The 14,904-nt window shown below is 38.5% G+C and overlaps 1 protein-coding gene across 1 annotated transcript; it reads left to right on the top strand.

The window, feature by feature from the left end:
* The first annotated feature begins 2,727 nt into the window (after window positions 1–2,727).
* ssuh2.1 (ssu-2 homolog, tandem duplicate 1) lies at window positions 2,728–14,354 on the top strand. Its single transcript, XM_058632535.1, has 12 exons — window positions 2,728–2,823; window positions 5,319–5,414; window positions 5,880–5,964; window positions 6,092–6,221; window positions 7,010–7,070; window positions 7,576–7,700; window positions 8,666–8,728; window positions 10,226–10,305; window positions 10,917–11,009; window positions 11,486–11,591; window positions 11,950–12,057; window positions 13,239–14,354. Exons 1-12 carry the CDS (start codon window positions 2,799–2,801, stop codon window positions 13,371–13,373), a joined length of 1,107 nt encoding a protein of 368 aa, XP_058488518.1. The 5' UTR covers window positions 2,728–2,798; the 3' UTR covers window positions 13,374–14,354.
* The last annotated feature ends 550 nt before the right edge of the window (window positions 14,355–14,904 follow it).

The raw sequence follows: 14,904 nt of genomic DNA, 5'->3' as shown, positions 1-14,904 counted from the left end.
TGGTTCATTGATGTTCTGACATTGTTGTTTTAACTGTGACATCAGAAAATGTCCTTCAAACATCGAAAGAGCAAAAATACTTTAAAAAGAAACATGTGTCACATACTGAACACGAGAAATTGAAGACGTTTAGATTTAAAAATACTTATTACGGGGGCCCTGAAGTACAAATCACAACAACAAATCAGAACCGACAACAACAAAAGAGGAACGACGTTAACGGTCCGTGTATCTTCTGGTCATTTGATTTTCAATTCACAAACGATATTTAAAAACAAGAAATGAGTGGTTATTTAATTTTCGTTTTAAAATACAAACATTAAAATTGAACATACGGGAGGAGGCGAGATGTCCTTCATCATCCTCCCTCCGTATGTAGGTCCCGTCTAAAAAATAAAAACCATGACTTTAAAGCCCACATAGACCGGAAGCTCCTATTAACGCTGCGTTTGTGTGTGTATCTGCGTCATTACCTCGTTTATGAAACCCTAAAGTTTCAGAACAACAGTTCAGCCACTGCTGAGAAAATAGTGTTGTATTGTTTTCCTGGGCTCTGCGAAACGGATCGGCACTTCCGTAGTTTGATGTCGTCATCAAAAATCCTCACCACTCCTCTCACCACCGTAGCGCCTCCCGGTGCGGGCACTAGTCCGGGCACATCCAGTTGCGTACATTCAACCGCAGAAGAAGAAGAACTACTCTTGTTGTAGCTGCTGAGATGCAGAGCATCCACCGTGCCAGAGGGGGAGCTGTGTATCTGAGAGCTGGCCTATCTATTACGTCACTTCCAGGTACCTGGCCAATCACAGGACAGTAGGAAAGCTCTCGTTGGCTGGCCAATCACAACACAGTCCTGGTTCTGGGGGTGTGGTTTTGGTCTGAAACAGCGCGGCTGACGAGAGCGTCAGTGAGGAGATATTTTGATCGGCTCGTTTGCAGCGATTAGGAGGTTTTTAACCATGAAAACAAGTTAATATATGTAAGTAGACCTCCATAACTAACATATATGTGTGATACAAGCATTCTATGTCGCCTTTAACTTTCCAAAATCATCCCAGCTGATATGTTTATTAATTTAATGTTGTTATTCTAACTAGGAAATATAAAACAAATAATATTTTTAAGTTAGTCCATCCCTTTCTGACATTGACAAAGAAAAAAACCTTGTCATTCAATTTTAATGTTTGTATTTTAAAACGAAAATTAAATAACCACTCACTTTTTGTTTTTAAATATCATTTGTGAATTGAAAATCGAATGACCAAAAGATACACGGACCATGTTTCATGAAGTCTTTGTTTAATTGGTAAATTCCTGGAACGCACACGATGTGGGCGTGGCGCACACATCAACAGACGAGCCGGGACAGGAAGTTTCAAGATTTAGCTTCAAAGTAAAAGTCTGTCGCAGATTTCACAGAAAAGAAATGGGGACGTTTCAACGAAGATTTTTAAGACATCTAAAAATAAAGAAGCACAAATATTCACATACTTTACTTTGTTATTTACATTTCCTTTAACTCTCTCAGAAATATAAGAGCTGGTATTATGGTCTGAGCTGCTTTACACTACAGTTTTCACCCATTCACTCGCTGCAACATGGGGTTCAGTGTCTTTGCTTAAGGACACATATGAGCAGAGCCGGGAATTTAACCCACACCCACTTTTGATACTTAAGTACAGTAAATGTCATAAACTTCAAGACTTTTACTTAAGTAATATTATAAAAAATAAAAGTAACTTCAAGTTGTACTAAAGTCATTTTCTGGTCACATACTTTTAGGTGCTTCTTTATACAAGACTGCGATTGACATACTGTAAGTAAAATGTCGTCATTCTGCGAGCAAAGTCGTAAATCTGCTACAGTTTATGCTACATTCCATTTACATCAAAAACGGAACCTTGTTCCCTGTCGACATCTGACAAAATAATTGTAAGTATCTAAAGTTACAATTATTTTGTCAGATGTCAACGGGGAAAAAATTGGGAACGAGTTCCAGACAGACACTGCAAGCCTTTGATGACTTCCTGTCCATTGAGCTCTCATTCCATCACTCAGTAGCCAATCAGCAGGCCGCTTCTTAAGGCCCGCCCACAAACAAAAAACCATGGCACAAATAACATGTGAGGGAGCACAAACAACAAGTGTATTTCCAAGAAATAAAATACAATATTTTTGAATGATTAAATCAATATTATTTTGCTTTCTATAAAGTGTCGTTTGAAAATATTGACACAGATCAAGTTCCATAGACGTTCCACGGTCAAAGTTATGCATAGAACCCACTCGCTGTGAAACAAATAAGTCAGAACGTTAAAAGTAGCAGAGTTTGCATCTTTGAAAATAAGCATTTTTGGTTAACGTGATCACACGTGGTGCTGGTCTAGTGCTGCCTTGTGTGGTCGCTTTGTGTCACTGAGGTCTGTCTAAATTAAAAATTTAAAAAGCCATAATCACAAACATAAACATTTGAACTTAGTGATGGAGGCAGCAGAGGATCAACAACTCCTGTGTGCTGTGATGATAAAACACTGATTTTCTCTATGGACTTTGGTGTGGGAGAGTGAGCGGTTTACAAACTTGGAGACTGAATATCTCACAGTGAGATAAATACACAGAGTGGAGAAAGTCCGCTAAAAAATCGTGGAACTATAATGTTGGGCTTTTATTTTAAAAAACTCAAACCGGAAATCACGCAAGATCCTGGTTTGTTTTTATTACGTCTCGGGACTTCGTGAGCGTGGATTCTCGGTCAGTCAGGAAGAAGAAGAAGAAGAAGAAGAAGAAGTAGAAGGAATATGGAGCCCAAAGACGAAGAGTGCGGTGAGTGTGTTTAAAAACGTGAGGGGTGTTTGTTTTGTTCACCACGGAGATGAAAGTTCTCGTTGAGGTGGAGGTGGTTTGAAGCGGACTGTTGCATCGAGCCGTCGGTTAAATCGCCGAGACCCACGCCCACCCACCCTTTTTTTCTTGGACTAACTAACTAACTAACTAACTAACTATCTATCTAATTTACTAACTAACTGGCTAACTGGCTTAACTTAGTAACTGCGGTTCATCGCGGTTTATCTGTGTTTTTCTTGCTGGTTTAGACGTGAAACCGCCTGTCGTTATTACGCCAAGTGTCAAATTCCACTGGGAACCGTTTTCCCGATTAATTAATCGATCATTCGCCAGTTATCGTCCACCATATACAGGCCACTTTATTAGGCACACCTGCTTCACAGTCAGCCAATCACGTGGCAGCCACTTAAAAAGGTCCAGTGTGTAAAATTATTTTCAAATTTTTTTTTTTTTTTCATTTTTTTTGCCGAAAATTGGAAGGTTTTGAAAGTTTCTCAGATTTTTCAGCCTCTTAAATGTCAATATTTTGTGGTTTATTTGGTCCATATAACAGGATTAGAGTTTCATGTGGAAACAAAAATAAATGAACAAAAAAAGAATTCTGATATTAAAGTCAGAGATTTAGGTCTATAAATAGTTTATCATAATTCTGAGATTGAAGTAAAATTTTTGAGTGAAACAGACACATTTTGATTGACTTTTTCTGACGTTTGTCTCATAATTCAGGTTTTTTCCTCATCATTTTCAGATTTAGGTAGAATTTTTGAGTGAAACAGATATCTTTGCTGACATTTGTCTTATAATTCAGTTTTTTTCCCCTCACAATTCTTAGATTTAAGTAGAATTCATACTCATATTTGAGTTGCTTTTTCTAACTTTCATCTCATAATTCAGGGTTTTTCCTCAATTCCGTATGTCAAATTTCTGACTAAAAATGACAAAATGTTTTTCTGATGTTTGTCTCATAATTAAAAAAAATGTTTTTCATTTCTTTCCTTATAATTGTGAGATTTAAGATGAATTTTTGAGTAAAAAGGACAAAGTTTGACTGACTTGCTAATTTTTGAAAAAGGAGAAAAACATTTCAGAAGATGAAAAATCACAACTAATTTTAATTTTAAAAGCAGCCGTTGTGCTCATGTTGTTACACTTACTGTCGATTTGTAAAGGGTTGAACTAAATTCCACCTTGCCGTCATTTGCTGGTACAATTGTTGTTCTCCCTCCATCTCAGTGCCGATCTTTTTTGGGGAAACACCTACTGGATGATATTTTTAACCCCCTCCCCCGCCCTGAGGTATTGTTATTGGAGCTAAACTTGGCTGTGTTTTTATCTGCCGGGCGTCGAGGGCTCGAGGTTTAGGTCTGCTGTTTGTGCTGCTCACAGAGTATTTGTGTCGCAGCTAAATCGTGACGCAAGTAATTTTTTATTCTTCTTTTTTTTACGGTGCCTCGGAAGTGTCACAATCAAGACACCATTGTGTAAAATCAGGTTGTATTATTTTGTTGAAGTGAAGCTGAGTTTATATTAAATATCACAGTCGCATGCCAGTCTCAACAGTTTAACGCATTTTATTTTTATGCTTTTCTAACATAATTCAAAGTCAGTTGTGTTTCTACCTCCGCCTGTGTGTGTCCATGTGTGTGTGTGTGTGTGTGTGTGTTCAGGGCTTAAAACACACACACACACACACACACACACACACATGGACACACACAGGCGGAGGTAGAAACAGTATTTGAACTTGAATTTAAACTTTTCCTATTTTAACAAACCTGTCTGGACAAGCAGGGATGGTTGAAGACCGATAAATCGCTTGGGCCAATATTTTCCTTTTAGTGTTTTTTTTTTTTTTTTAAATAAATTGTCTAATTATTATTTATCAATCAGCCTTTCAGTACAAAATGCACAATTTTGTCAAAAACATCACAAAATGTTTTGATGCCTGTGTGTTTAATATGTAGTTTAATACATTTCTTAAATTAAAAATGTCATATTCTCATAAACTTCATAAATGTTAAAACGTAACATCTGCTTCACTTATCGGCCTTGGGCCCCCCGATTTCAAAAAAATCGGCATCTACCACAAAACAAGCAAATGGCTAATTACGAAATAATAACTGGCCCATGCTGATTATTTAAAATAAAAAGTCAAACTGATTAACTGGACTACGTCTAACTGAAAATGCAAATTTCTTTTCATTTCTAAAAATGTCTCAAATGTTTGTTTTGTTGTCGGTAACGTGCCATGTCTTTATTATTAAAGTGTTCTGTTTTATTAGATGGCCATAAACCCTGTAAAATCCTGTTGCTAACTGACCTGTGACACATTTTTTATTATTAACATATTAATAAATAAACAAATAAATAAATCCCCTCCAAAATGTTGTTGAAGAATGTAGAAAAACCACACCTTTTTCATTCATTTTACTGAAGAGATACTTATTATCTTCTCGAACTGAAAACTTTTTCAGGTACATTTGACCCCAACATACCAGAGGAGGGGCCATCAGCGCCCCCTCCTGGCTGGCTGGATGACGTCCATGGATACGGGGGCCACAGCGGAGGACGTGAGTCTTTGTTTCTCTTCTCCTCTGTTCTGTTTTTCTTTAAATTTCTTTAAACTCAAACAATCACTACCTGTGTTTGTGGGGTCTTGTGTTATTGTGGTCTTGTGGTCTTTTGTTTTTGTGGTCTCGTGGTCTTGTGCTTTTGTGGTCTTGTGTTCTTGTATTTTTGTGGTCTTCTGTTCTTCTGTTTTTGTGGTCTTGTGTTTTTGTGGTCTTCTGGTCTTGTTCTTTTGTGGTCTTCTGTTTTTGTGGTCTTCTGGTCTTGTGTTTTTGTGGTATTGTGGTCTTGTGGTCCTGTGGTCCTGTGGTCTTGTGGTCTTGTGGTTTTGTGGTCTTGTGGTCTTGTGGTATTGTGTTTTTGTGGTCTTCTGGTCTTGTGTTCTTGTGGTTATCTTGTCCTGTGTTTTTGTGTTCTTGTGGTTTTTGTGTTCTTGTGTTCGTCTGGTCTTCTGGTCTTGTGTTCAGCGGATGATAACCCACTGTACCCGCCTCCCCCGGCCTACAACCCCCAGCCTGAACTGGACAGAAACACTCTGGTGCCTGACATCAGGTAGTGCCCACACTGTTTGTTGACTTCATATATAAAAACACTTTGCTGATGATTCTGTGATTTACCCGACAGAAAGTTAAAGACCCAATTGTATAACTGCGTCTTTGTTGGGGGGTTTGTCCCACAGGGTTCCGACGATATCGGAGGACGAGGCCAGAGAAGCCCTGCTGACATTTGTGAATTCAAAATGGACGTACAGCGCGAAACCTGCCAGGAACCTCACCTTCAAAGATCTGAGGCCCAGCACTGTGTTCAGGGTAGGAGCCCCCTAGGTTATTTATCTAAAGAACAACTTAGTCCAAAGTGATCCACTGAATCCAGAAGACCTTCTGGATCTGTATCAAACTCAACCTGCTTGTAGTTATTACCATCTTACATCATCCTGATCTGTCTGAAGATGTCGCAGAGATATCACACACATGAACTGATCGGAACCATTTTACACTTAAATCGGCGCTAAATCCATAATCTTTATTTGGCAGTCATCTTCTTTGTGGATGTAGAGAATAGCTCATTATATGGCAGTCAGTCTGTTGGTGGATGTATAGAATAGCTCATTATTTGGCAGTCAATCTGTAGGTGGACGCAGAGAATAGCTCATTATTTGGCAGTCAGTCTGTTGATGGATGTATAGAATAGCTCATTATTTGGCAGTCAATCTGTAGGTGGACGTAAAGAATAGCTCATTATTTGGCAGTCAGTCTATAGGTGGACGTAGAGAATAGATCATTATTTTGCAGACAGTCTCTTGGTTGATTTAGAGAATACATCATTATTTTGCAGTCAGTCTGTTGTTGGATGTATAGAATAGCTCATTATGTGGCAATCAGTCTGTTGGTGGATGTGTATAATAGCTCATTATTTGGCAGTCAGCTTCTTGGTGGATACAGATAATAGCTCATTATTTGGCAGTCAGTCTGTTGGTGGATGTTATTGTTTTGGTGTATGAATTTGGAACCTCCCACCTTTTTAACACATTTAACAAATACTTTTGTTGATCATAACACCTTCAGTGTTCTCTGACTCCTCCTCCTTCCTGCCACAGTATCGACTGGAGACCTACACTGAGACCAGAACCAGCGCCTGGCAGTACGAACCCTACAATGGTAAAACAGTTGGATAGAATGTGTTTTGTGTGTGTGTGTGTGTGTGTGTGTGTGTGTGTGTGTGTGTGCACGTGCAAGCAAGTGCGCTCCGGTCACACAGGAAGTACTGAACGATTCGTAATCAACTGATTCTAATGATTCAGTTAAACCCAAAACAGCTGCTTAACAAGTCCCTAGTTAGTGTGTTAGTGTCGTGTGTAAAACCACATCATGGCAGTTTCACGCAGCCATTGCTTTGACGCTCCTCCCACGTTGAGGAGGAGCTATGACGTCGGGGAAACCATACCAAACGTGAGGTTAGTGACTATTAAAACAAACATGTTTGTTCGCTCTAAATGCCGCCTGAATTTTTGAGAAATATCCAGGAGATTAATTGTGACTTAAATCTTTTAAATTTTAATTGTATAAAGGTAAAAAGGTTAAAGGAGAATGCTGGTCATTTTTTTAAATGTTGCTCCTTGTTAACACGCTGATGTCGGGGCTTATGTTTTTATTTTTGCACCAGGACAAGCGGTGGACGGCCCTCAGTACGGCGTGCCTCCTGCACCGTGGGACGTCCCGGTTGTTTTACCCCAGAGATTTACCGACACGGTGGAGAAGATCCGCGTCCCTCACACTTCCTTCATAAAGGCACGGCAGACGGATTTTCTCCGTTTCTGTGATGTACTGTTTTTGTCGTCAAAAGAGCCGTGGGAGTTGTATTTTTTGGGTTCCAAAGTGAATCGTTTAGTAAGTGACTGACTGTTGCAGCTGGTTGCACAAGCCCCTCCCCCTCCTCGACTCACCTGTTTCTAACTGTCCAAAACCAGTGAAAAACAGAGAAAGCAGCGTTTTTTTAAAGTTTTTAAAGTTTTTATTTCAAAAACGGTTGGTGATAGAGATTAGATTTCTGGTTTGTGTGCGTCAGGATGCTTTCAGGAGCTAAGACATTTAAATTTGTGTAAAAACGGCTGTGAATTGACAGAGAAATTACAGTTTAAAATCACCCTCATCTTCATTTTTAATAAAAACTCAAAAGCAGATTTTAACATGAGAGTCAATGGGAGGTTTGAGCAGAACTCTGCGCTTTTAGGTGATTTTAAGAAAAACTACAAGTCATATGAGAATGAAAACACACACAGGGTTAGACGCCACTCAGGCGCAATACACACTCATTATAAAATCTGAAAACGTCCAAAAAAGAAACTGCGATTGTGTAAAAACCGTAATATGTATCAAAACTTTGTTTTAGGTGAGAAAAGTCTCAAGTCTTGTTACTCATTTAAAACCACGTCTCTACGTTAAAGTACGACAACACTGTGAAGCTCCAAAGTGGGCTGGGTTTTGATCATTTTTTATACCGTGTATGTGGAAATTATTCACATTTTTGTTGCCATGGTTACTCAAAACGCTTGGAAATTCCCGATCAAGCCGCACGTTTTGATATAGGATGTGTGCCGCGATTTATGTCGCCATTTATGTCACAGTAAGATTTTCCATCTTTAAGAAGTGGGCGACCGTTAGAGGGGCAGGATTAGATTAAAGATTAAAGACTCCAGATCACACAGGAAGGACGTCATTACCAGGTCTGATCTCAGTCTACGTGTGTTTTGCAGACGTGTCACAAATGCAGCGGCTGTGGAAGAACTCGGTGTGTTGCCTGCTTTGGTCGAGGCATGGTGAGACTTATTTAAACTTTTTATACATAATGAAACTTATTTAAACTTTTTATACATAATGAAACATATTTAAACCTTTTATACATAATGAAACATATTTAAACCTTTTATACATAATGAAATATATTTAAACCTTTTATACATAATGAGACTTATTTAAACTTTTTATACATAATGAAACATATTTAAACCTTTTATACATAATGAAACATATTTAAACCTTTTATACATAATGAGCCATATTTTTAAACGTTTTATACATAATGAGCCATATTTTTAAACGTTTTATACATAATGAGCCATATTTTTAAACTTTTTATACATAATGAGACATATTTAAACATTTTATACATAATGAGCTATTTTTAAACTTTTTATACATAATGAGACATATTTAAACTTTTTATACATAATGAAATATATTTAAACCTTTTATACACAATTAGACTTATTTAAACTTTTTATACATAATGAAACATATTTAAACCTTTTATACATAATGAAACATATTTAAACCTTTTATACATAATGAGCCATATTTTTAAACTTTTTATACATAATGAGCCATATTTTTAAACTTTTTATACATAATGAGACATATTTAAACATTTTATACATAATGAGCTATTTTTAAACTTTTTATACATAATGAGACATATTTAAACTTTTTATACATAATGAGACATATTTAAATTTTTTATACACAATGAGACATTTTTAACTTTTTATACATAATGAGACATATTTAAACTTTTTATACATAATGAGACTTATTTAAACTTTTTATACATAATGAAACATATTTAAACCTTTTATACATAATGAAACATATTTAAACCTTTTATACATAATGAGCCATATTTTTAAACTTTTTATACATAATGAGCCATATTTTTAAACTTTTTATACATAATGAGACATATTTAAACATTTTATACATAATGAGCTATTTTTAAACTTTTTATACATAATGAGACATATTTAAACTTTTTATACATAATGAGACATATTTTTGTACTTGATTCTCATGGACTGTTTGTGTTTTTGCAGAAGTCATGAAATTCACGGGTTCATTGAAGGCACCTCTAAGCTCTGCAGAGGCACAATGTTATATCTGACATTATCGGTCAGATATCGGCTTTAAAATGTAATATCAGATATCGGCAAACACGCCAGAAATCCTGTGATACGACTAATAACTGTCGGCTGAATAAGCTGCGATCTCCTTGACGTCTATGCTAGCGTCTATGCTACAGCTGTTATGTCTTTGATGTGAGTGACAATTTGTCTGGAAATATTCCCGCTGACCCTGCGATAGACTGGTGAACTGTCCAGGGTGTGACGCTGAGATTAGCACCCTCCGGTGGAGGATAAAGCAGAAGCAGAAGTTTTAAGTGTCATTAGAAAAGCACAAAGATCAAAGTGTGTGTGTGCTTTATGTTTGTGGTCATAAATAAAAAACCTGTGTCACTCAAACAGTCACACGTTGTTTTGCAGAAGCGCTGCACGTTCTGTCACGGTCACGGTTCGTCCAGGAACAAGCGCTGCACCTCCTGCCATGGCCGAGGTCGGAAGAGGTGAGAGTCCGGTTCTGGGTCTGGGTCTGGGAATTATCTGGAGCTTTACTTGTTCTTATAAACTGACTCAACATAAGCCGAGTCCCTGTCCTGGTGCGGTTTGAAACAGTAAAACCCTCACAAGTTTATTATAAATAATTTTTATCGACTGTGACGGTATTTAAGACGATGAGAATGTATCCTCCGTGTGTCGTATATATAATCATGGTGGGCGGCCATGGCCAGTCCAGCCCTGGTTTCAACTGAGAATGTCGTACTGGTGCGACAACGACGATGACGACAAGTGACACAAGAGACGACAATGGAGGACAACCTGCTCAGTTTGTGGCCGTTGAGGAAACACCAGTTTTGTTACAAATGGAAATGTACCGTACTAAACCAAACTGTTCCACTCGGTGGATACACACCAAAACAAAACAATAAGGGCAAATTAAAGTGACATGACTTTTTTTCTGTTTTTCTCTCCCTCAAACATTCCTCTCTTTTGCATAAAATGACCGACGAAACGAGAGACAATTGGCCAAAAAGCCACAGAAGGACCCAACTGGTCGACCTCTGTTAAAGCGGGTGTACCTAATAAAGTGGTCGGTTTGCTGTCCTCTCGCCCTCAGGTGCATCAGCTGTCACGGCCACGGCTTCAAGACCTGCGGCCTCTGTAACGGCAGCCAAAACCTGCTGCACTTCATCCTGCTCACGGTCACATGGTCTGACACGCGCACACACACGCACACACACATTCCTGTATTTCCATCCATGTTAAGACTCTGCATTGACGTCCAGTTAATAAATAACCTCAACCATAATCACAATGCTTAGTCCAAAATGTAACCAGTTCCTCAGAAATGAGGTTCTGCCTCAGTAGGACCAGGTTTTGTTCTCCAGTACTGGTACCGATAAGTTCAGTGTTTATGACAGAAAAAGTCCTGTAGAGGTAACACATCATGTCTTCACCTTAAAATGTAATGATTGACATTATTGGGACTTGATTTTGTCTTCCCCTTAATGAGACACTGTTAATGGATGTAGGTCCTCACAACATGAGGAATACCTGAAACACAAACCTTAACCATTCCAACCCTAAAACCTGGTCTTCCCACACTGAATGTTTTTGGCTCACACACACACACACACACACACACACAGAGAGTCTTCTGCGGCTCATGTTTTTCTGTGTATGCAGGAAAAACAACGTGGAGGGATTTATTCCCGATCGTCAGCCTGACTTCCCTGACGAGAAGTTTGAGAAGGTGAAGGGAGCGCCGCTCTTCATCGACGAGAACATTCTGGTAAAAAAAAACCCACTTAACTTACTCTTAAGTTCATCGTGGTGAATTCTTGTGGTAATAAACGTGAATGGAGAAAAACGTGAAGATCCCGTTTAACCCGCCAACATACAGTCCTTGGGATTTCTTGTTTTAATGTGCCACAAGGGGGCGCTGCATCTTACATCATCATGACTTATTACGATCAAATTAAACTCATTATTTTTCACGCACGGTAGTCACAATTCTTTTGGTGTTTGGGAACCACTGATGTAAGAATATGGCACGAATTAACAAGTAAAGCAAAATAAAAGCAGCGACATCATCTTTACATATTATTCAGGGATTTTCTTATCTTGAGATCTTAAAACTTCTCTCTCAGGTTTATCCTCTCCAGGGTTTCCCCGATCAGGAGATCTGCGACATTTCGAGGAAAATGATAACCGAACACTTCAATCGGCACACGTCCACCAGCCGCATCCTGCAGCAGGTAAAACTAATCAAACCACCGTTCATTTATTCATCTGTTCAAATGCTCAAAGAACAGCTCATAAGAAGAACAGTTGACAAGAACAGTTGAGAAGAAGAACAGGTGATAAGAAGAACAGTTGATAAAGAACAGTTGATAAAAAGAACAGGTAATAAGAAGAACAGTTGATAAGAACAGTTGATAAGAAGAACAGTTGATAAGAACAGTTGATAAGAACAGGTAATAAGAAGAACAGGTGATAAGAAGAACAGTTGATAAGAAGAACAGTTGATAAGAACAGTTGATAAAGAACAGTTGATAAAGAACAGTTGATGAGAAGAACAGTTGATAAGAACAGTTGATAAAGAACAGTTGATAAGAACAGGTGATAAGAAGAACAGTTGATAAAGAACAGTTGATAAGAACAGTTGATAAGAAGAACAGTTGATAAGAACAGTTGATAAGAACAGTTGATAAAGAACAGTTGATAAGAAGAACAGTTGATAAAGAACAGTTGATAGGAAGAACAGTTGATAAAGAACAGTTGATAAGAAGAACGGTTGATAAGAAGAACAGTTGATAAGAAGAACAGTTGATAAAGAACAGTTGATAAAGAACAGTTGATAAGAAGAACGGTTGATAAGAAGAACAGTTGATAAGAACAGTTGATAAAGAACAGTTGAGGAGAAGAACAGTTGATAAAGAACAGTTGAGGAGAAGAACAGTTGATAAAGAACAGTTGAGGAGAAGAACAGTTGATAAGAAGAACGGTTGATAAGAAGAACAGTTGATAAGAACAGTTGATAAAGAACAGTTGAGGAGAAGAACAGTTGATAAAGAACAGTTGATAAAGAACAGTTGAGGAGAAGAACAGTTGATAAAGAACAGTTGAGGAGAAGAACAGTTGATAAAGAACAGTTGATAAGAAGAACAGTTGAGGAGAAGAACAGTTGATAAAGAACAGTTGAGGAGAAGAACAGTTGATAAGAAGAACAGTTGACAAAGAACAGTTGATAAGAAGAACGGTTGTTGAGAAGAAGCAGTCACTGCGTTTCATTTCCAGGACACTAGATGTCAGCAGAGTGTTGTTGATGAGATATATCAGAGCTGACTGTGTTGAAGACAACATCAACCCTCCAAAATAACATGAATTAAAGGAGCGACACTAACTTTATTCCTTGTGTTTTGTTTGTTTGTTGTAGCGTCAGACCATCGAGCTGGTGCCGCTCACTCACGCTCATTACGCGTACAAAGGAAAAAACTACAGCTTCTTCGTGTACGGGACGGAGAAGAAAGTGTTCACCTCCAAATATCCCACTGCGTGTTCCATTCAGTGAGAAACAACATGGATGTTTTGATTCTAAAATCTGTGTTTTTAACACAGGCGATCATGTTGTATCTGCAGTAACTTACGTCCAAACTATTTCTGACAACGAAGGGTAACGGAAACTGAAGGAAAAAAATTATTATTAAAAAATTATTTTAATCTTTAAAAATGGAAGAAAAAATGAATTCCTGTCGGGCTGCGTATAATATTGTGTATAATCAAGTATATTAAGTATACTAACATGTACTACCTCCTCACTGACGGACAGGAAGTGATAAAACCCTTCAGAGTAAAAGTCTTCATGTCAGTTTTGCTGACGCATGAAAGAGTGAATGTGTGTGGCAAATTTGGGTAAAAATGGGCGGGTCAAATAAATGGCTCAAAGAATTTGTTGGGTGATGCAGCGACAGTTGTGACGGACATGTAAATCTAACAGGAAGGCGGCCATTTTGGAGCTTGCAGGCCCAGTTTTCATTGTTTGTGAAATTTTTGGCAAAATTGACTAAGTTTTAATGAGAAGCCGATGTTTGTGTTTTCTTCCCTGTTTAGAAAGTTTGGGAAATGCTCGTCTACTTTTCAAGGAAACTTTTGTTTACTGTAGATGTTGAAATTAATGCTTTTGTCTTTTTCTATATAGAAAAACAAACACTTTTCTATTCGTAGGAATATTCTTTTTAGTTCAGCTCAGGGTCCTAAAACCTCCAACCTTAAAGTCTGGTCCGTCAGTTTACATATGCAGCAAATACTCATTTTGTGGGTTTGAATTTGATACGAGGAAGCAAGAGTTTTTTTAAAAGTAAGAACTCAATGCCGAGTACATTGCAACCTATTCTTTTTGTTACCATGTTTGAGTTCTGGAGGTCGAGAATCACTTCCTGTACCTCCACATACGTTAGTACTCTGTATGTCATGTAATCGTCATACCTTATTAAATGTACCTACATTTTTTCTACAAAAAAGTCCATTGTTCAATAAAAATATAACAAAAACATGTTGCATGTTATTAATAGTGTTATTGTCCTGCCTTTTGTTTTTGTCGTTGCACTTACTCCCAGTTAGCGGCCAAGTCCTGGTTCGAAACATTCGACTTCAGGCCCTGGTTTACCGCCGCACACATCGGCGTGGACCCGACAAACGCCGTGCGCATGCCGCGCTTACGCCAACAACGTGCAGACTTTGGAACCGTGCGCAAAGAGCGCATGTGCAAACTGAATTTCCGCCCCACCAGTAGGTGGAGTATAAGCCCCGCTCACTAAACAGAAATTGAACAGAAGAAGTAATCGCCAAGGATAATCATCCGAGCCTCGACCTGGCGACCCTTGAACCGGCGGACACCCTGACTCCACTGCCTGACCGACCTTTCAACTGTGAGCCGCTCGAACCAGACGTGTCCGAGGGAGTCGTAGCATCGCTCTCTTCTTCTTTGGTAGGAATGCGTCCTATTCCCTGCGTCCAGACTTGTACTGCCACCCGAAGGGGAAGTGGGATACGAGAGGAGTCTTTTAATGTACAGACTATGCTGGACACTCCCATCGAACCCT

This window comes from Solea solea, chromosome 6 (genome assembly GCF_958295425.1).
Source record: "Solea solea chromosome 6, fSolSol10.1, whole genome shotgun sequence".
NCBI classification, from domain to species: domain Eukaryota; kingdom Metazoa; phylum Chordata; class Actinopteri; order Pleuronectiformes; family Soleidae; genus Solea; species Solea solea.
The sequence above is the reverse complement of the archived record's forward strand: the minus strand, read 5'-3'. Positions and strand labels throughout refer to the sequence as shown.

What these genes read in the sequence shown, in the direction of transcription:
- ssuh2.1 (XM_058632535.1), top strand. Translation starts at nt 2,799, where the DNA reads ATGGAGCCCAAAGACGAAGAGTGCG. An exon ending in CGGGGGCCACAGCGGAGGAC is followed by an intron (nt 5,415 to 5,879) that starts GTGAGTCTTTGT and finishes TCTTGTGTTCAG; the next exon opens with CGGATGATAACCCACTGTAC. An exon ending in GGCCCAGCACTGTGTTCAGG is followed by an intron (nt 6,222 to 7,009) that starts GTAGGAGCCCCC and finishes TTCCTGCCACAG; the next exon opens with TATCGACTGGAGACCTACAC.